Source organism: Chenopodium album, chromosome 10, assembly GCF_948465745.1.
Source record: "Chenopodium album chromosome 10, dcCheAlbu1.1, whole genome shotgun sequence".
NCBI classification, from domain to species: domain Eukaryota; kingdom Viridiplantae; phylum Streptophyta; class Magnoliopsida; order Caryophyllales; family Amaranthaceae; genus Chenopodium; species Chenopodium album.
The window spans coordinates 3748726-3771151 of NC_137843.1; the positions used below are offsets into that span (position 1 = coordinate 3748726).

Sequence of the window (22426 nt, forward strand, 5' to 3'; positions counted from 1 at the left end):
GGGAAGTGCATATATTACGAGGAGAAAATGATTCCTTGGATAAAAGGTTTGTTACAGCATACAGCATTAACTTATAAGAGTAATAACTGCTACATAGATAGGAACTGCAGCCCATATTAGTTACAAAAGTAAACCAAAAGGAAGACTAATAGCCGGTAAAAGGAAAAGTTGTGACCATGAGCCACCGATTAGGACTAGACTGAAGCCGCAGCTGCAGCTAGAAGAAGCCCCAAGCCCACATCTTCTATTCTTCATCAACAAGCATTTGTTTGTAGTGGTAATATTAACGATGCTGTATTACTTCGTATATAATTGCAGCAATTTGCCGTTCAAATTTCTCACAGTAGAATAACTTTTGCTGTTCGGGAGGCTCTTCTGAATGTTGACAGCTTCTCAGAAAATTCTGACAATTGTTCTGTCAGCATCGCCGAGGATTCATTGCTGGCCTTGTAGTAGATCACCATTTCATCTAACACTGGTGAACTCCTGAGCAGAATCTCAACCAAGTGAACCACGACAGGATATGAACTCATTGAAATGTTATGAATGACAATGGTTTTAAGAGAGCTCCAGCAGTACACCTCTTCCTTACCCGGGTTGCAACTTTCGAGTTCTGAATCTACATTCTGCAGTGAAAGAATTTGTTATAAATAAAAGAAGCAATTTTAAGATTTAAGGGAAGCTAGAGTTATTGTAAAGGTAAATTAATCACACCTTGACTAAATCAGAATTCCATGATGGGATGACAGTCAAGGCAAGTTCCTCCAAGTAAGGCGATTTCCTTAACAAATGACTAAGACCAAGGATGTGCTTATCATTCAACCTAATTTTTAGATCCACTCGCTTCCAGTGAACAATTTCCTGAAGATTGCATTTTAGAATGCAATAGAACAACACCTAAAAAAGTCACCAAAGAACATAAGATATCATTAGGAAATACAGTATAAGAAACAGAAATGAACTGAGTATCAATGTCAGTACCGTGACAAATGTATCTGATAAAGATACATTCTTGACATGCAGAAGTTTGGTTAGAGCAGATTGAAACCGGGTGAACTCTTTGAAACTTGTTGCTGAAATGTTACACGTTAAACGAAAGGAAAATTCAGCAAGAGACGAAAGGTTCACAATCTCCAGTCCATCCACACATCCACTGTAGTTAAACGATGACAATTTTGGGCAATTGATCTTCATAATTTCCTCTGAATCTGCAACTATTTCTCTATCAAGCTTCAATATATCTAAATTTGGGGCATTGATTTCAGTGAAATCGCGAGAGTCCAAACAGTTAGATATCTCTATTCTTTTGAGCAAAGGGCAACCTTGAATGATTTCTTTGAAAACATCATTATTCAGACTCATATATTCAAGTTTCAGAACTCTAAGTGACCCCATTTTTACTCGCTTCTGAAGTTTCATTTCAATGAACACCAGCTTCAGCTTGACCAGAGTATCACTAATGAACTCTATGAAAGGCAACTTATAGACCTCATTAACAGGTTCAACCATTCCGAACCCAAATTCTAGGAACTTGACTTGTTTCTTTAGAGCGAAAGCTAACCAAGAATCTATTTCACGTCCCCAATTCACAGATTGGAAAGATGTTATATCTTCATATAACATGGTCGAAATGTTAACTCTGAACCTGTCGACTGTAGGCCTCTGATGGAGAGTTAGCGCCTTGTGGACAAACCTAAAGAAACCTGAATTTATATCCTCATCTGCCCATAAGTGGGAGAGCAAGTCATCATCAAAATCGATATTTTGAAGGGAAGTCCACAGGGTGCCGAATCTTCGGATTAGGACAGTTTGGACAGCTTCATTTGTAGGGAGAAAAGACAGGATGTGGCAAAGAAGTGAATCGGGCAAAGCGCTAAGCCTGTCTTCTGGTTTAGCTTGTGTACAAGTCATGGGTTGAGAATGAAAGATATATTTTTTGCACTGAAATACTTGTATTCTGGTGTATAGTGAGTGCTAAGGAAGAAAGTTAGGGGATTTATAGAACCTATCTTCTCCTTTCTGTACAATCTAAAAGATTTGAATAAACTAAAGAGTACTGAAGAAGCTTTTTAAGGTTGCAGGTTACTTTGCTTGACTTGTTCATACTAATTGCACAATTGCACCTACTTTTAGGTTGAATTAACTAACTTTTTATTTCCACCCCCCCCCCCCCCTCTTTTTTTTTTTTTTTTTTCTTTTTATTGAAGATCTTGTTAGTTTCTGGAGTGATGACGAAAGATTAATTAAGCAAAATTAAATTGCAAAAAATGCAGCATTTGTTCAATCTTAGAAAGTAATCAATCATTCCACAGTATCAAGTAAAAATTTGCATAATATCTGTGCATCCATATTTTTTGACATTTATGTTACTAATTAAAAATGAAAGCTGAAACAAAAAGATTAATTAACCAACCTCCTCTTATTCTAAGCATACAGATTGAAAAACTCCTTAATCTACATAGTATATACTACAACCTTCAACGCCCAATTAAACAAGGGAGTATCGTTCTTGTTATAAAAGAATAGATTGACTATTCAAAGAACATATGACTAAGCTGCTCATCCAGTCATCCTAACAATAAACTGCTAAGCACCTCAAGATGTAGCATCAAAACAAAACTCAACAGCCTGAAATCAACTTCGCTTGAATCGATCTGGGTGTCATTTGACATATCCATAGGCAGCAGATGCTTGGGTGTGAATTCCTTTACAAAGCTTAAGATACTCTTGTGAAACTGGAAACGGCTCCCAAAGGTTTATTAGTCAAGATTTCCAGAGGAAAATGGCAAAATGGAGAGGGGAGCAGTCTCCCATCTGCTACCTCTATGGCACTATGATAGGGATCCATTTCAATGGTTCGTTCATCAAGGATTCCCCGACAGCCTGACACCCTCCCCTGCGGCCCCACAATCTATGTAGCCTTAGATTGTAGAATTCATTGGCACACAAAGCCCTATATGATTTCACATTTCAAACCTTACAAAAAATTCAGCCCTGGGAGTCTGATTTTGTCTCTAAGCTGTCACTGGAATCTGTAGCAGCACAAAGCGCCTTCCAAATTGGCAGCAACATCTTAAGCGGGGGTCTCAATGTCTGGCAAAGGAGAGCAACAATAAGAGGCACTCTAGAAACAATACTACACGCACAGATAGCATTCAGAGATTTTCTATCACTAAAGCTAAAGAATGAGCGAGAGGCCATATATAGCATACCTTAAAGACTAACATCAACTCATCTTCTTCACGTAAAAGTAATGCCAAGCTCCAATAACACGTCACTGGAGTCACACATTCATTAAGAATAGGCTTCAATATCTTGTCAATGGGGACAAAGCAACGGACAGCTCTCCCACTATGAGCAAAAACAGGAAAAGAAAATATGAACACAGATAAAAGACAAAAGAAGTAAAGTTCAAGCTAGATAAGATTCAGCCAAAAATGTTAACAGCTACAGCATAAGATAATGTGAGCTGCAATAAGTATTTTCATCACTACCACCTCTAATTTCTAAATACAGATTCAGGAAGAAATCTAGTCTAAGCTGCACATTGCAACCTTCTTCATTTATTTGCCCTCTGCTAGGCTGACCAAGCTTATACTGTCACACTAGTCACTACCACGCAAAGTATTGTCCAATTACAGGAAAGTAAAACATGATCCAACATAATTTCAGTCTACATACTGTGTGCACTTGATTATCCTATATGCACTTCATCAAAATAAAGATTATATTCTAGACTTTTTCAAGGCCTCATCCAGTCATCCTTTTAACATAATGTTACTTAGACAACTTCGTATAATCTGTGTAAGTCAGGAAAGTACCTTCTATAATGGGTTTCAAGTTGGACTCCAAACGATGGAATGACCACGACAGACTCTGTCACATAAGAAGATGGGAATTAGAAGAAAAGTTATTCTTTAAGAACCTGTGAATTACAGAAAATTTCCTTCCAGAACTTCAGACATCAGATAGAAGCAACATTCTCTAAAACAACATTATTTTCTTTGCAGGATTCACATACCCAACACAAGTAACATGCAGCATTTCAAAGAAGCAGAACAACAAAACTTATATTACTCCTGTGACTCCTGTCAATATGTCAATTCGCTTCAATAATGAAACTCGTCTAGCATTTTGAGCAAACATATCAATCCCATACGGGATCATGCAATTTATAGAAAGCAACCAAAAAAAACAAAAATCGAGTGCATCCTCAGTTCCCTCACCTTTCTCAACAATCCTCTTACGCAATAGTCTGAATACGAAGACACCAATAATCAAGTACAAAAGAAAAACAGAAACAAGCATATCCTGCAACAAAACCGGACATCGATTCAAAATCTTTTATTACAGTATAGACTAAAAATTGCACAACAAGGTGACAATTAAAGAAACACGAAGCGACGTAGCTCAAAAATTACACTAACATACCTGTGCTAGTATAAGATACAAGGCATTTAACAGTAAAACAACGGCTGAGAAGCAAGCAAGCATAATCCATCGACGATTTTTCCTGATAATTACATGATGAACATCAATTGTTTGTGAAGGCCATTTTCCAGCCTCATGAATGTACATGTATTTTGAATTGACAATGCGTTTCTCAGCCATTGCAAAAATCTGTAAATTATTCAATACTTCATCAATTTATTCCGGAAACTCAGAAAATTCAAAATCTGAACACCGCGAAATTGATTAATCTATCAATCAAATCGATTATGACTCAATTAAATAGCTCGATTAGTATGAAAATTTCGACCTAATTTTGTTGATTTATGGATTCATACATCAGATGATATTGAAATGAATCAATTGTAAATTAGAAAGAAAAAAAAAATGAGTAATGAATGTGATACCTGCAGGTTGTAATTCGCCGGAGATTAGAGAATCAGTTTTCTCTCAACAAATCTTGACGATATAGAAGCCGATGGAGAGGCGGAAGTGCCAGAGTAGCTCTGCGGACGACGGCACCACCAAGAGCCACCGTTAGTCCGTTACTACCTAGCTAGTTCGGACGACGATATACAGCTAAGGTTAGTTTTGGTTCTTCCTTTGATCGTAAAATGAAAAACCACCGTCAAAATGAGAACAAATACTCATGGGTGTACGGTATATAACATCCTCTTGATCCTCTCAGGTTCTCATTAGATGCAAAAAAAAAAAAATTATGAGTTTTTTTTTTTCATAAATGAGATGGTTCTGAGCATAAAAAAAATGTCTGGTCTAATGAAAAGCACCTCAATGTCTAACCTTATTGGATTTAAAGTGTTCACTTGACGCTAAATTTAAGGCTATGCACGAAATTGATTTAAGATTTTGTAATCTATTTTTGAAACTCAAATTACGGTTGGGGTGAATTATGGGATCAAGCGACGTGTGGAATTACACGTGGCCACTAGTTACTCACAGAAAGGCAGAAGGGGTGACATTGAGTTATTGAAAAGAAGCATGTATGTAACCGACTAAATTGATAGATAATAGGTAAAGTCGATGGTTTTTTTGTTTTGTTTTTTTCTTTTTTCTTTTTTCTTGGGTAAAGTGGAGGTCATTTGACATTTAAATGATTTACAAGAAAAAATATAATAATTATATATATAGCGCAGCCCTAAAAACTGTGCATAAAAAACAACAAATATGAAAATGATTTGGGAAGAAACAGTGCAAATCCATTGCATTAAAAACCAGCACATGGAGTACAAGTATATAAATCCCATGCATAAGATAGACACAAGCCACACCACTCTCCACTTCTCCAGTTAGCGGGGAGTTATATAAAACAAAAAAGTTGTCATGATTCTCATGAATCAGCCAAGGAAATATACACTTCTAATATATCAGACTTCAAATACTGAAATTAAATCCATAAACAAATTCACACACAAAGTTTGATCAGCTGTATCATTACAGACTTCAGAAGAGCAATCGTGAACTATCAGGGCGTTATTCCAAAGGTTCCAATTACTTTCTGAGGGGTGTCACTACTGCTACCTAGCTCAGTAATCTCGGCTAGAGACCCGGCTTGGCTTCAAACTGCAAACATGGTTTTTTCCATGAAAAATAAATACTCCGGTATATTATAGCACAAGGACGAAGGATAAAAGTCAGCCAGTCATGCTGTAGTCCTCTGTTGACTGATAAGAGTTATAACTGCCGGGCACTTCAATCTTACCGATCAAGTCATCAATTCCTGCATTTACAAAAACAGGAACCCATAAAAAGTTTTTAACAGTACTTTGTCATAACTCAAAACTAATACTAGTAGCAAAAAATTCCTTAAAATTCAAGCATATCAACAATGTAAGCATTTGCCACCAGAAGTTCTCATACACGAGCTCAAATGAAAATTCAACAGTGAAGGCCAAGCAATAGCAGCAAACTGGATTACTGGAGCCAAGATGGTTTTAAAAGGCCAAAATATTAGACTCTCCAATTTTCCAATTTTCCGCTGAGACTATAGTACTATACCAATATACCCTGTCGTTTCAACATCAGAATTCTATCTTCTTTCAGACAGATGATGAATAGGAAACAAAGTGGAGTACTATCCCCATTCAAATATATGAAGAGCTATTGGAATTTTTAGCCAATTAAAAAAAGAGCATGATATGACTAAGCAACAATATTCTGCCAGGGAAAGAAGCAGAGACAAAAATATTTGTCTCAGCTTTCCTTGTAGAAGCAGCTGTTAGCTGAGGTCAAATTTCTGAAATAAACAAAAAGATCAACAAGAGAAGCAAAATTGAAGTAAAGTCAAAAGGAATTTATTAAGGTGAAGTAACAGTTTGGTTTAAAAGAAAATTAAGACGGGGAAAAAATAATTCTCAACAACCCAATGCCAAATATACAATAATCCTAAACACAATGGAAAGACTGAAGCACAAGGTTTCAAAGCTGTGAGTCAAGATCATTGCTTAAATGTATGGCACGACTAAATTTTTCCCAATCCTACTTCTTGAAATCTTAAGTAAGATAACAGAACGGACACATCATCTTAAACAAAAGAAAAACATTACAGTAATATACTTAGCCAACATAAATCTGTTTTAAGCTCATTAATTCCTTCTACATTTTTTATTCTTGACAACAAAAAGGAAGGAGCAAAAAGTGAATTTTATAAACAAGCAGAGGGTGGGGTTGGGGAAAGAACTTATTGATCATATATAGCATTCATGTAACTACATACTTGGATTCTGCATGATGCTTTCATAGAATCCTAGGTGGCTGAGACTCTGGCTCGATTTTGAACTGCCATCAGAAGCAAACACAGAATCCATTTTGCCGGACTGTGAATCGATTGTGTGCATACTAGAACTTATCTCCTGATTCTGAAAACAAGAATCATCAGTCCTCAGCATCGAGTTAGGCTGAGATTGGAAATCCTCAGGCTTTGTCTTTTTGTCTTTGGGTGATTCTGCATCTGTCTCCACCTCTGATTCAGCATTGTTTTGTGCATTATTGTTTAGCTGCTTTCTTTTTGATCTAGCACGCCTGTTTTGGAACCAATTATAGACATTTGTTTCGGAGATTTGTCCATGCTGAGACAATTCTATAGTAATTTCTTTGATCTTCTGTTTGCTTGGAGTTCCTGTGCCTTGGTCAAAGATGCGCTCGAGGATCTGAAGTTGCACCGGTGTTGGAGTCCATCGTTGCCTAGCAGTAATTTTGTGCCCCATAGCTGTGACCAAAGGATCACAGTACATATTTCCTAGCCTAACTCCTGTATTATATATAAACGAAAAATGTATCATGAAGCTATGTAATTAAGGACACAATCATCCAAACCAGCTACTCAACCAACCTTGTAATGGTAAGTCAGTCAACCTCCTCAACAGACATGATTTCTCAGTTGAAGGACTTATTTTACAATATCGATCACACATGATAGATATCATATCATGACAATCCAAACTGATCCAATTGACATATGAAGAATATTGTTTGATTGTATTGTTGCTAAAAATTATTTTGAACAAACATTTAGATTGTATTTCACTATCTTTACTTTATACAAGTAGCTTATAACTTGATACACCATCAACGGAAACCTGGTCTGAATTAATTTTACTTGAAATCTCCAAAAGTTGTAAATTTGCACACATGGACCAGCTTTTAAAGATCTATCAGTCCATAATTAATGCACACAAAGACCAGAATCCAAAAATAGGCATGGGACTAGAGTATACTTAATAAATGATGATCTACCTTGACAATTGTGCCAATTTAATTCAATTAACAAAGTACAAACATACCATAACATTTATCACATGTACACAATCTCTGAACAAGTAAGACATTCCCACACCTAATTCACACTCTCCTTGTCAAACAACAACGTCACTCATCCCGATAGTCGTCACATTACTAGATCAAATTAATTACCATATCAATGTAACCGTTAATTCTAGAAGGAGGATATTACAAGATGGAGTACAACGATCACATGAAAAGAAGGTGAAAACTAGAAGTTCAACATGATCAATTCCTACTTTTCACTGACAACTGACAAGAGTAACACCTAACCAAATTACTACTCGTATAAAATTACAGCAGAAAATTCCAAAACTAAAACTTGATCTATAAACAAATACTCTAAAAATGCATATTGCCAGACTCATAACCCAATGAAATTAAAAACCCAGAAAAATAAAAAGTGAAAAACCCAGAATTTGCAGTAGATAATCAATAAAATTAAATATAAAAAAATACCCAGTTCAATAAATGAAGTAAAAAAGATGAAATTCTTAAATAAAAACAGAATGAAGAGAGAGAAAAAAACCAGCAAAATCTTGTTGCGCAGTAATGGCTTTATGCATATCAACAAGCTGCTCACAAATTGTAGCATAAACCGCAATTTGAGTCCGAAGAATTTCAAGCTGTTCATCAGTCATTACTTTGACATACAAAACCCCATTAATCCCACCATTATTACTCGCATTTCCGTCAACTCCGCCATTCATCAACCCATTCCCGGCGTCATGCGGCGGAATTTGCTGGGGATCCATCATTTTCTTCACACAATTTTCCAGTAAGAGTAGTAGCAGTGGTAGGAGGAAGACGAGTCGAATTGGGAAAAACTCGTTTTCTTTTCTCTCTCCTCAAAAAAAGACAAAAAGGAAAGAGGAGAAAAAGGGGGGATTTAGAATTATTTTTTAAAGGAGATAATTAAATAAAGAAAGAAAAGATTTGGAATTTGTTTATACTTTGTACATTTCTACTATTTCTGGGTTTGCTGCGTATTACTCAATACAAACTATATAGTGGACTAGTGGTAGAAGAAGAGGAGAGGATGTATGTTATGAGAATGAGGGATCGTGTTCGCATGTGGTTAACTTAAAACGGGCATCGAGGTCAGGGTGCAGCTTTTGTCCGTTTCTCGAGAGATTTTGTTCTTCTCGAACGGGCATGACAATACTGATTCATATCCGAATTATTCTATTCAATATTGTGTGTATCAGATTATTCTATCCAATATTGTGTTGGTATCCGTATCATCATATGTGTAAGCAGTAAATTATATCTGATTTTATTTTAAATATGAGTTTAACCTAATTCAAATGAGAGTAAAAAATAAAGTGTCTGATTTTAGACTTGAGATCGTTGTATTCAGATCAAGAATTGAATTTGACATATTTGATTCTACAATCCAGTACATAATAAAGACTACTGTCGGTTGAATTACTCGAGCAATCACTTTTACTTGTATTATAATTGTTTTCCTAACAAAAAAAAATGATTTTGGTGCGTGGTTTACTTTCAACCGTTTGTCTATATCCAATATTCGTTTTGGTTTTAAGTGTTGATAATAATCAGATACAAAAGAAAGGTACTGAGTAATTATTGTATCTAATACTTATTGCGTAGTAAGTTTTAGTTTGTGAAACTCGTATGTGATTTTAATACGCTACCTAAACATGTTTAATCGGCCAACATATTAGTGTTCTTGACTTACTGTTCCAATACGCACACACGTTCCTGATACAATGCACCCAACACATCAGTCTACAAATCAAACATTAAACATAATTTTGACATGAAGATAGAATATTCCAACTACAAAACTATAGCCTTATTAGTTATTATGCCCATAAAATATTTGTTTAGTGTTAAGGTTATTTTCGAACTGTTCGCAGTAAACCGACAAATCATGTGCTTCTCCAGTCCTCCGCCGTACGCCAATTGTCATTTGGCCGAATAAACCTGATCATACATGTTTTTATAGGACTATAAAAAAACGTACCAAGTAGTTAATAATTGTATTGTAGCAATTATGTAACCCAATCTCTCGACTACTTAAATTACAAAACATGTTGTAATCGGTTTTGGACTTATTAAGGGGGTGCATGTTTTATTACTATACAATTCGTGCGCTGCAGCTAGGGTGGCGCATAGTCTATTATTCAATTAGGTACTGTGCATGGTCGTGTAACGTGTTCGACTACTAATATGTAGCTATGTATGTGCTAAAATGCCTTATATTAATTAGCCCCTTTTAGCATGCATATGGGATAAGGTCTCGCTATCCAATTAAATATACTCGAAAACAACTAAGAATTTAGGGCTTGTTTTGATTGACTGAACTGAGCTGAACTGAACTAAACTAAACTTATTGGAGTTGAATTGAACTGAATTGAATACTTTATAATAGAAGGAAATCAAGAAGTGAAGTGAACTGAACTAAACTAAAAATAAGCTGAAGAAAATAAGTCCTTAAAGTATTTAAAGGAACAATATGTTGGCCAAAATAAAACGGAAAAAGTAGTAAACTGCATAAGACACGGGAAGTATGACGTAAATCATGGTCTGAGGATGGCAAAGTATATGTAAGAAAAATATATCCTCCTCTTTTTGCAAAAGTTGACTAATGGATTAAAGTTAGCTATACCAAAGTTTAATAAAGCTAGTAGTGTGGAATTATTATTAGTTATCCACTTCATGAGTCCCTTAAAGTAGACCCCTTGAAAGTGAAATGTTGGGTCTTAACTTGACCTATTGTTTTTCGGATCTCTAGTCTTCCCTTGAACAGGCCCAAGGCCAACCTTTTCATACCTTCTATTTCTAAGGGATACACCATCATCTGCAATTTATACTGTCAATTCCGAATTAGCTGGGGTTTAAGAAATTTTGGTGATTATTCCTAATATTTCAATAGTCTACCCAACTAAAAGAGATTATGCATGCACGATCTATACAATCATCCCATATGTGCATTATAACTTTATGTGAGATTTCATTGTATAACTATTTGTACCATGTTCATGAACAAAGAAATAACTTTAATTGTATAGGGTATCATACTTAAGGTACAGTTGGTTGTACATAAAAATTATTATACAAGTACCTTTAAATAAGTTTACATATATAAAAGAGCCACATGAGTGATACATCCAACTTAAAAAAAAATATTTTTTAATATATATATCAAATTTGCACGAGAATGTAGGAGATGGAGGGATGGTTAGTCCTTAGTCCCTCCATCTCCCCCGCCCCCCCCCCCCCAAGTGGTTGGGTGTTCGACTCCTCACCCCCCATTCCTGTGATAGGGTGGGGGCCCTTTCCATGTATCTTACAGATTAAAATAAATAAATAAGTTTACGCTTTGCAATTTGTAATTGCTACAAGAAAAAAAAAAAAAATGAAATTTCTTTATTTGTTGGGTAGAGCATCATTTAATGCGTTTATTGCTCAAGTCTACAAAGTTAGACCCCTATAAAAGTCAAATAGAGAAATAGGTGAACCAACCTTCGGCCGCCCAAAAAAATGATGAGTTGCCTGCAGATAAAGGCAACTCTATTCATGAGCTCGATCAAGTCTACTTATTTTTTATGGTCCTCTTTACCAACCTCTTATGTCACTGGCACACAATAAGCTAGTCTTTGGTTATCTTATTTTGTTAGGTCCATTCATTTTTAATGTGACTAGGATAAATTAACTTTGTTTGTGGTATATGTTCACCAATTTGTACCAATTATGTACAAGTATGATCTGAGTTTGAAACAATCAATAAGTTTTGAGTCTTCTTACAGTTTAATTTTGCTCTTCCAAGTCTTTATATCAGTTTGTGGGCCATTTGGTCTATCTTCTTATGTAAGACTTGGCAAAGGCCCAATGACAAATGGAATTTGATGAGATTGGCATTGTATAGACTGTATTGAGGGGTTTTCAAGTCAATAGGTGGGTAAAGGGGGTTAATCGGTCAAGGTTGAACTTAATTCATGGTTGGTTTTATCTCAATCGGGTTTGGTCAGATCAGGTGTGATTTAATGATATTTTTAGCAGGTTAGGCTTGGTTTTTTCAATCTGAATTTCGAGTTCGTATTCAATTTGAAGCTAACTTGTCTAGGTAAGTCAATTTAATCAGATTTTTCTTTGTTGAGTTTGGGTGGATCAGACCAATTTAGACAAGTCATCAAGTCAAGTAGTCAAGATTTGGGTTAGGCTTTGGCAGAATAGCAGATTTTAATACTGTATTGATATAATGTGATTACTTTGTTTTTCTTCAGTGAAAAAAGTGAGAACAGGTTGCTGAAATGTGAACTGTATGAAAGAGCAAATTTCTCAAAGCAGCAAATGTTTAAGTTTCCTGGAAAAAGTTGTTGCACATCCTTCAGAAAGATAAAGCAATGTACAAGACAATTTATTCAGCATCTCACTCAGATTATCAGCATTTCCTGTTTTCATTGTAGATCAACTTGTCAGGAAAAAGAAAAAATAATTAGTGATACATGAGAAGTAAAATTTACAGTCATTGGTTAAATCCCCTACCTATTCACGAACACCTACAATCTCGTATGACATATACGTAAATTTACGAACACTGATCACAGCACTGGTGAGTCCATACTTCACCCTTATACACAACGCTATCTCACGAGTAAAAACTGTGGTATCTGTACACAATCGTCACAACCAAAATTTAAAACTGCATATCCATCAGAAGCTCTTCCACAAGGTCCCCTATAATTTGATATTCCAGTTCTTTACCCATATCACACATCTCTTCATCCAAATGACTAGACCAAGGCATAACATTCAAATCATGAGCCACCAAATCGTCGAATGAATAACAGGATGAGTAGCTCGAGGGATATAAAAATTCACATACCATATCCCATACCTGCTCCAATAGTTTTCTGCCCCGAGGGTGGGGCAACATGGCAACTTCAGTTATCTTCCTCTTGAACTTGGACAATGTCCTAGGGGGTCCAAGTACAATTGTGAGTGCCTCATTCAATAAATCAAACAATAATTTATGCTCCAAACTACTGTCATTGTAGCTTGCAGCTTCATATTCGTTGGTTGGTTTTTGGTATGATTCTTCCACCTTTTCGAAGACCCAATTTCCCATGGGCTTCACATATGGATCCCATCTCGAAAAAGATTTAACCCACGATCCATCATACAAACCTGAAGCAACAAGTAGGTTCTTGATATAGACTTCTGCTTCACTTTCCAATTCAATCATCTCTGATTCTGAAGGATCCTCGGTAACAGTGGTGATTTGACTGATTTCTGATCCTTCATAATCAAGTTGATTCAACTGCTTTCGCAACTCTGTTGCACATAAATTGATGAAGAAAAAAGATGATCAATTTGAGTTCTTAAGATGATGAAATACAAATCAAAATTTGTCTACAAATGGAGAGTGTCATTGTGGCATGCACAAACAACTTCCTGATCAGACAGCTTATTGGCCAATTCATCTATTAAGTTCAAACATAAATGCATTTCCAAATTTCAGCAGCAATGTTCCTAGATAAATTTCTAGGTAGCTAATAACAATCAATTAACTTACTCATGCATGGACATATTTGACACAGCTATGGTATACCAGGATAGTTTCCTTAAAACAATAAAGCATTAGTCTGACAGATATACCTAGCTAAAATACAATGATATACATTGACTATGGTGCCGGTAATATTAACATTAACCAATCACTAGGCAATGATGTACTTGACTATACAACTGACAAGAAATTGTATAGCAGTGATGTGATATATTTATTCAAAGAGCAAAAACCATATGTACTTTGTATTAGAAACCAGGAACATAGTAATTTGCTACCCAATTAATGATCATAATTATAAAATATATAAGGCATCTTAGTATGTTCCAACCTGTAAGATTGGAGCTGATGTCTTTAAAAACATTGCCCACACCGTGATCTTCTACTGAGGTCACGTCAGAGATTGATGCAGGACTGGTATGGTCTATTGGCTTCCAAAATTCTTCCTGATAGCTACTGCATATGGATGCAGGACTAGGCGGAAGCTCAGTTGAATTGTCCTACAATGACAGCAGATGAAACAAACATGAATTAATGATCTTTCAAGGTGAGCCACTACAAATGGTATTTATCTGAATCCTGAAAATTCAGGCATTAATAAATACTTCAATATTTGGATAAAACATTTACTTACATTTCTGTCATTAAAACTTGATATAACTGAGGGTCCATTCATTATATCTTTTGTTGAATCAAATTCATTGCTCTCAGAGAAATCCATTGACTCGAGCTTTTTGCTAAACAACATCCTTCTAAGAGAGAGGCTATGTTTGAGACTAGAAACCTTTTCTCGCAAATTAAACCTTTCTTTCCTTTGGTCTTTAATATCAATTGAAAATTTATCAAAGGCCTCGTGCTTCCTTTTAATATGTGCCCCTGGTGAAACATATCTATCCTCTAGAAGAAGCTTCCCAAATGACATTCCGGATACCGGAGCTGACAAAGATCGGATAAGATTCCTGGGAGATGGCTGTTCTTGAGTATTCCCATCGTCTTTTAGCTCATACCGGAAGGACCTAGCTCGTGTATCTGCACCATAGTTCCCATCACACCAAGAGTTCTTTCCATGTTCAGCATTCAAGATATCTCTTGCTTTCTCTAATCGTACCCTAGCATCATCAAACAAGGGTTCCCTGGGAGAACCACCAGAGGTGAGATGATGATTTGGGTGTTTTTCCCTATCCAAGATATTCCTCAGTCTCTCCGACAAGAATTTTTTGGTATCTTTAGTCATGTACTCTGGCGATGATGGAGCCAGCTCACTCATCAGACTTTCATTTTTATAGAACCTTGCTGATTCTGATCGAAAGAACTTCCTGCCCAGGTCACCATCGGTATTCTCTATCACACATTTAGCAACTGGTTGACAGGTTTGTCTTTCATATGCTGGTTTTTCCTTAAACGGAGTCTCAATCCCACCTCCTCTAACCATGGAACCCTTATTCAAGGCATTACCCTGCATTTCATATCTTAGCCTTTCCCTCACTTCCTCGAGAAGATCCTCTATACAGTCTCTATCATCCATTGAGCTAGAAGAAGTAACCCAAGACTCATCATTGGCACTAAAGCTATCAGGACCAGGCTTTAAAACTACAATCTTTGAGGGAGCAGAAGATTTCTCCAAGTCTATATCAGAATCCCTTAAAGAGAGCTGCTCAAGGTCTCTACCTGAGCGTACTCCACTGAAAGAATATGATTCCTTGTGCTTAGGTATGAATGCATCCTTCTTGTATCCAAGACGCTCAAAATCATCTCTATGTAGAGACCTACATCTCTCAGAGCCTATATCAGAATCCCTTAAAGAGTGCTGCTCAAGGTCTCTACCTGGGCGTAATGCACTGAAAGAATATGATTCCTTGTGCTTAGGTAGGAATGCATCCTTCTTGTATCCAAGACGCTCAAAATCATCTCCATGTAGAGACCTTGATCTAATTGCGTCCCTCTTGTGCTCCCCAGATTTATCCATAGCATCTTTTCTGGAAGTTTCATAGATAGACATCTTTTCCTTTGTAAGATCCAACTGTGCAAGCCACTGTTCAGGAATATTGCCGAGTTGAACCACCCTTGCACATTCAAGGAACCTGGATGCCTGCCAGGCTTCAAAGTCTTTCTTAAATTTCTGAAGCTCTTTCTCTTGAGGATGTATTCGAGGACGTGGCTTTCCAAGATTTTTGCCACTGCTCCAGTATCTAAAGTATGTATCTTTATATGAACGGTATTCCTCCTTTTTGCTAGACGACTTTGACTTTTTAGGGGCACGAACAGATGATACCTTTTCTACGAGCTGGACTTTTTTGTCAATGAATTCGACCTTGTCTTCTTCATCCTGAAGAGGTTGAACTTCAGGCTCGGAATCCACTGGCAATAGATCCATCCCCATCAGCCTTGCAACAATACTTGGTGAATTCTGTTTATTACTTTGTTGCTTTGATAAGTCCTTGCTAATCAACTTCTTCATTGAGGCATTGGTTGGATAGTAGCTCCTCTTGGGAAAATCCTGCTGTTTTCAATGAGTATTGAAAAATGAACCAATGCAGTTAGCGACAAAATAAGCAAGTTGAGCATTTGAATTATGGTCGTGAAAAACTAAAATGTGATACTCTTGCCTAATATGCTACTAGAATTATCTTTATTTTTTGGATGGGGTTGAGAAAGAGACCAAGAAAACTGACAGCGCCGGATTGATTCTTCATCGAGCTATGTAAAATGAGACCACTGACAACAATAGAATACGGTGAAGCTGTAATCACTCAATAAGGAATGAGAGCTCACTGACAACAAAGGACATTACTCATCAGAAATTGAAGGCAGGATCATCTTCAGAACAAGTGTGATCGGGCTACAACTGACTTGAGTACCCTAAATTAACACTTCATTCTGAATTGATTGGATTTCTAAGAATGTATAAGTTAAAATGCAAGTAATCATAATTAATTTCCAAGTTCTCATGTTAATGAATCATGAACTAAGATGAGGAAAGACAAACTACGCCAAACTGACAGGCAACATAGATACTCGATAGGTCATGTATCGTTCTTAGAAAAATTGCAGGACATTGTAAGGAATCAGGGCAATCACCTGTTCATAGCTTTCGACAGCATAATGATTCCGCAACGTTTCAGCTGCCATCTCTAAACTATTGCGAGGAGCTGCTACATCGGCTACATACATAAGCCAATTTACAAGCAATATCAGTCAATTCTGTTTTGATAGAATTACATAGATCACAAATGCCATTTATACATGTTTCTAATTCTTACATTTAGCTAAATTTCTAGCCAATTACAATACATAATCAAGTATCAAAGTCTAAACAAAAATCAATACAGAACAAATACAACGATTTCGTGTATGATGAGATTGAATGAATGCATACCACTCCCTTGTTTCTTATGCCTCCTTCCCATGGACCCTTGATGAAAATCAAAAAGGTGCAATAATCCTCCCATGCAGCCTCCAGTTTATCAAAATCCAATAAAATTCTCAAAATCTTAACAATTCATCAACCCATTAAAACCTCGAAAAATCGAAACGTATCCTCAATGTCTCAAGCATACCACTGTACAACAACATGAACACAAAAATTTACTAATTAGCTTCAATGCTTTTGGTAAAACCATATAATATACAAAAATTAAATATAAACCCACATAATTAAGGATTGTCACATTCAATATATCTCAATGCATTCATAATTTCATTACTCAATCTAAAAAAAAAAAAGAGAGTCTTGTAAAATCTCATCATCTTTCTTGCCTAACATTAAGTCAAATTTATTGATTAACCAACAAAAAAAAAAAATTACCTTCAATTATGTTCAGATTGTTCCAGATGATTATGATTTCCAATTGCAACTTTATCAAACTGCAGATATGAAAAGAAAAAAAAAAAAAAAAAACTTAAATTAGAAAATTGTTAAAACTACATAATCAACTAATCTGAACTATCATACATCGTACTAGATAATTTAATTATGCTCTTAATCAATGTGGTTAATCATTCAAACATGCATTAATCACCAAAATGTTAGTTTAGATTCTTAAGGAACTAAATTGATGAAGACTAAAATATTCAAATAAAATCCAACAAATTACAAAATTGAGAATTAACGCACCCAATAAATGACAGGAAAATGCGTTGAAGTAAAAGAGAGAGAAACTGCAACAGAAAATGTTGCTGAAGTTTAGCAATTTTAGAGAGAGAAAGAATGGAGATCGTGGGGAAGAATTGAAGATTCAAAGCAGGTAATGGTGGATATGAAACTATAATAATAATTTAATAAATGATGATAATAATAACAATAACACTCGTATGTTAATAATGTTGAAGTAGAAGAAGATGATGAGAATAAAAATTAATAATGTAATAATAATTATTATTAGGGGTTAGAGAGAGTAAGCTTTTTCTTTTGTTTGAGTAAACGAACATTTAAAAAGTATTAATATCTAGTGCATTAATACGGGTACAAATTAATTAGTATATTGTCGTCGTCGGGATTAAAGAATGGAAAAGTAAAGGTGAGGTTGAAGGTGTAGAACCCCACAACCAGCTAAAAAGTGGGAGGCAAGGGGGGGTTTTTTGCATCTTTAGGAAGTTGATTATTGTAATAGGAGAAGTACTCTTGCTGTGTTTTTTATGGGTAGTTGTTAAATGGCCCACTAATATTTACTTCCCTGAGGTGAGAGAGACATAGAGAGGTTTGTATCATGAATGTGATTTAATGGCTAACAAACATGTGCCACGTCATTTTTAAGGAGAAGTTAATGATTTACAATTCAATCATAAATTTGGAATTTGAAAAATATGATTAGATAGAGCTTACTCATACTAATGAATTGTACTTATACCGTCATACGTCGTTGTTTTAGATCTTTCATTGGAAATCAGTGTGTTTTATTTACCTGATTTTTATTTATTGAAATTAGACCATGTAAACTAAAGTTAGTCATCCTGAAACTCAATAGTACGATAACTAAGGCTATATTCAAAGGCATAGAGCAATCGAGACGAGTAATGTATATGAGTATTAAAATCATTATTAAAAAATAAAAAAAATGGGAGTAAAAATGGTTTTAAGTTTTACGGTTTTTTCACCAAATACTCTTTACTTTTTGCAAAATTCACCAAATACCCTCAAGTTTTTCAAAATTTATCAAATACCACCGACGTTTGTTATTATTCACACCGTGACCTCAAAATACCCTGACATTAAAGGTCCGTTAGCAATGAAATTTAATTTACCAAATTCCCTAAATTTGTTAAATAATTACACAAAATACCCTCTGTTTTTTGAGGTACAACGACTAGTTTGAAATTTAGGAAACTAGCTGTTAATTTTGATTCTAATCCTTTTTTGCATAAATACTCAACACATAGCAGTCCTCTTATTTGCTTAACCACAATTTTATCATCATGAGTTATATGTCCAAATCATCTTCCTTAATGTATGAGTACTCTTAGAAGCTCTAAGTCCATTAGCTCGCGGACAAGCCTAGACCGTTTACTAGTGCGGATATGAACAAATTGTCAAGCCCGCATAAAAGGGGCTTGAGTTTGCTATATTAAGCCCGTTGGAAAATATATGAACTATATGCCCAGTCCGTTTCCCGCCCAAGCCTGCAAAATTATCATCTCTACTTCATTTGACCCTTTTTTTTCTTTGTTTGCCTGGTCTCCTACACTTCTTTTTATGAATAGAGGTTATTTACAATTCTGATGCACTCATACATTGAGGAAGAGGATTTAGACATATAACTCATGGTGTTAAAATTTGTGGTTAAGCAAATAAGAGGGTTGCAATGTGTTGAGTATTTATGTAAAAAAGGGTAAAAACCAAACTAACGATTAGTTTTCTAAATTTCAAACTAGTCATTCATTATTTGGTGAATTAAATTTTATTTAACAAAGTTAAGGCATTTGATGAATTATTTAACAAAGTTAGGGCATTTGGTGAATTAAATTTTATTGCTAATAAACCTTTAACGTCAGGGGCATTTTGAGATCATTGTATGAATAATAACAAACGTCAGTGGTATTAGGTGAATTTTGAAAAACTTGAGAGTATTTGGTGAATTTTTCGAAAGGTTAAGGGCGTTTGATGAAAAAACCGTAAGTTTTAACAACCCATAATTATGAAGAAGTGATGAGGATATGAGCAACAACTAAGAAAGGTCCATGCATGTGATTAAATGATGGCAGTGCTATATATCCTTGACCATCGACCGCAGTTTTTACAGTTCTTAATTTCAACAGAACTAGAAAAACTGTCTGGTTTAATTAAGCCAATAATAATATTTTGACTTAAATTAAAGAATAAAAAAGGGGTAGAGTAGTTGATAAATTAATTATACAAGAGGTGTTTAAGATTAAATTAATTAATACAGCTAATAATTAGACAGTTGGTTTAACGCACGAAGTCATACAATTGGAGGAGAGAGAAAGAGAATTGGAAAGAAAGAAAAGAATATGGACGACGTGCTACTCTTTTTTGTAATGTTAGCGTGTGTGCCGTAAACTGGACTACCAGTAGCATTTCATTACTCTTTCTAATATTTTTCACTTAAATTTCAATTAGATACGAATTATTATTACTTTATTAGTTAAATAAGGAGTACTTTACAGTTAGCAGTTTGCACAATTAGTCACCAGACTCACCAGATAATCGCACCTCTATCTTGTTTCTTGGTATACCCGTATATATCGAGTACACCTAAAACAAGGTGTATCCAATGACCATTCAATTATGTTCTAACTCATTTTATCAATTTTGTTCATTAAATAAAAACATTAATGAGCAAATCTATAAAAGAGAAAATACTCGTTAATAAGGCATATTGACGAGTATTGTTAATATAAGGGGGCAGCGACGTCATTTCGGTTAGTAAAGTAAGGGTTGTTTGGTAATTTTGTTGACCACGAACGCATTGAGTTACTCGTATTAGCTACAAGCCTACAAGTATACTCGAAAACAACTAAGAATTTGTAACTGTACTGTGGGTCTAATATTGGGAACCCTAAGTCGTAAATTTGTAGGCCCGATTCACCTTAAAAATTAAAGGTTTAGGAACAGTAATTGTTACCAAATTCAATGCATATTTTGAAATAAATTCGTATAAGTTTTAAATAAGTAATGATTTCATGTTGGATAGATTTGGGGAACATGATGAACCCTTATTAGTTATTATGAAGTACTCTATTAAAAAACAAGATTACAATATATTCATATTTAGAAAAATTAATGTGAAATCATTAAATTCAATGTCTACCAAAGCTTTACTTTTTTATTGTTTGGTGACTTGGTGCAAATGAAGGACAAGGCTCAGATAAAAATGGAGTACAAACTAAATTAAACAAGAAATTATATATATATAGCATAATCGAACACCAACTCCAATTATGTCTTTCTAATTTAATTGCCGGAGATTCAAATTAGAAGAGGATCATGAACGACAATATGCATCTTGTTTGTTTGAGTATGAGTAGTACATTATTTCTCTAACAAAGCAATACTTGTTTGATAGTATAAATTTCAGATTGATATGTGTTTGTTTATAGCTTGTTCCCATTTTAATTTGTTTATGTTTGGTTTTAATCTGATTAGTTTCATATATAGGTCTAGTTCATTATATGCGCTTTTCGGGGTTCACACACTTTCTATAAGAGCTTGTTTTTATATGTTGCGTAATTGTTGTATGTCCTGTTACATCAAATTAAAGACGATCTAGGCCAATCAATGCTATAGTTAGCGTTTCACTACTCTTTTGTCTTACTACCTAGAATTTGTTATCTCAAAATGTACAATTGTAATTCATTCAAAAGGACAATAATTCAAGCTATCCCGCCTTAGCTTACTTTTCTTTCTATAAGACCCTCCCTTAATCCTAGTAATCTATTGTACTAATTGAAACCTAAAATGATGGTAAAATGAAGTCCAATCGTAGGGTAACCCTTTGGTTTCGATGAATAATATAGGGATTAGTTGATATTTGTGAAATGTGTATGTCGTAGTTGGTTGGCTAAAGTATTAGCAACATTTCACTATCTGCATTTGGACAAAACCGCTTTAATCACATGCATACTCAAGTGTACTGGTCTACATGCAGACTCTGTATATACTATTCATCCATGTAATTATTATTATAGAGTACTACTTACTTCATATTAATAATATAGTTTAGGGCACCAATGGATAATTGGAAGTACATAGTACTAGTGATGAGGGGAGAAGTTGTAACATTCCTAATGCTTTATGACCATATTTTATAAAACCTTCGTTTCATATTATTTGCAACGATTAAAGTAGAGAGGAAAAATGTCAAATTGTTGCAAATAATATGAAACGGAAAAAGTATATTCATATGAATATGATTATATGAATATGCTTAATATGTAAATTCAGTCAAAGATTCTCAAAATTACATTTGTGGGTTAATGAAATTTTTTTAAAATTAATCATTAGAAAAGGAAATTCTATGGAAATTTTGTGCACAAATTTAATTTGTACATATAAACACTGACTTTATATTCTCGTACTCTTTAAATACACTGTCACTATGACTTTAAAGATAGGGAGAATTTTTTTTTTCTCTTTCGATCAATTGAGCATTTGAGCTTCAAAACATCAAATTATCACTTGTTTGG

General features: G+C 35.0%; 4 protein-coding genes across 6 annotated transcripts; all 4 read right to left on the bottom strand.

Moving 5' to 3' along the window:
• Positions 1-56: 56 nt before the first annotated feature.
• On the bottom strand, positions 57-2107 carry LOC145563173 (F-box protein At5g03100-like). The gene is made up of 3 exons (XM_081623605.1): positions 982-2107; positions 715-897; positions 57-626 (listed from the first exon to the last, which is right to left on the bottom strand). The coding sequence occupies exons 1-3, from the start codon at positions 1909-1911 to the stop codon at positions 339-341; spliced, it is 1401 nt and encodes a 466-aa protein (XP_081479731.1). The 5' UTR covers positions 1912-2107; the 3' UTR covers positions 57-338.
• Positions 2108-2314: 207 nt separating this feature from the next.
• LOC145561970 (uncharacterized) lies at positions 2315-5262 on the bottom strand. Of its 2 annotated transcripts, none has more exons than XM_081622111.1 (6): positions 4857-5262; positions 4432-4513; positions 4227-4311; positions 3822-3876; positions 3213-3351; positions 2315-3093 (listed from the first exon to the last, which is right to left on the bottom strand). In XM_081622111.1, the coding sequence occupies exons 2-6, from the start codon at positions 4492-4494 to the stop codon at positions 2989-2991; spliced, it is 447 nt and encodes a 148-aa protein (XP_081478237.1). In that variant the 5' UTR covers positions 4495-4513; positions 4857-5262; the 3' UTR covers positions 2315-2988. The 2 variants fall into 2 exon arrangements, with proteins under 2 accessions (XP_081478237.1, XP_081478236.1); XM_081622110.1 differs by having other exon boundaries at positions 4432-4620.
• A 570-nt stretch (positions 5263-5832) lies between these two features.
• On the bottom strand, positions 5833-9242 carry LOC145561969 (WUSCHEL-related homeobox 8-like). The gene is made up of 3 exons (XM_081622108.1): positions 8777-9242; positions 7184-7717; positions 5833-6187 (listed from the first exon to the last, which is right to left on the bottom strand). Exons 1-3 carry the CDS (start codon positions 9003-9005, stop codon positions 6102-6104), a joined length of 849 nt encoding a protein of 282 aa, XP_081478234.1. The 5' UTR covers positions 9006-9242; the 3' UTR covers positions 5833-6101.
• Positions 9243-12585: 3343 nt separating this feature from the next.
• Positions 12586-18224, bottom strand: LOC145563174 (uncharacterized). 2 transcript variants are annotated; one of them, XM_081623608.1, is made up of 7 exons: positions 17901-18224; positions 17592-17650; positions 17163-17345; positions 16865-16947; positions 14421-16283; positions 14118-14286; positions 12586-13551 (listed from the first exon to the last, which is right to left on the bottom strand). In XM_081623608.1, exons 3-7 carry the CDS (start codon positions 17233-17235, stop codon positions 12914-12916), a joined length of 2826 nt encoding a protein of 941 aa, XP_081479734.1. In that variant the 5' UTR covers positions 17236-17345; positions 17592-17650; positions 17901-18224; the 3' UTR covers positions 12586-12913. The 2 variants fall into 2 exon arrangements, with proteins under 2 accessions (XP_081479734.1, XP_081479733.1); XM_081623607.1 differs by having other exon boundaries at positions 14421-16286.
• Between the last annotated feature and the right edge of the window lie 4202 nt (positions 18225-22426).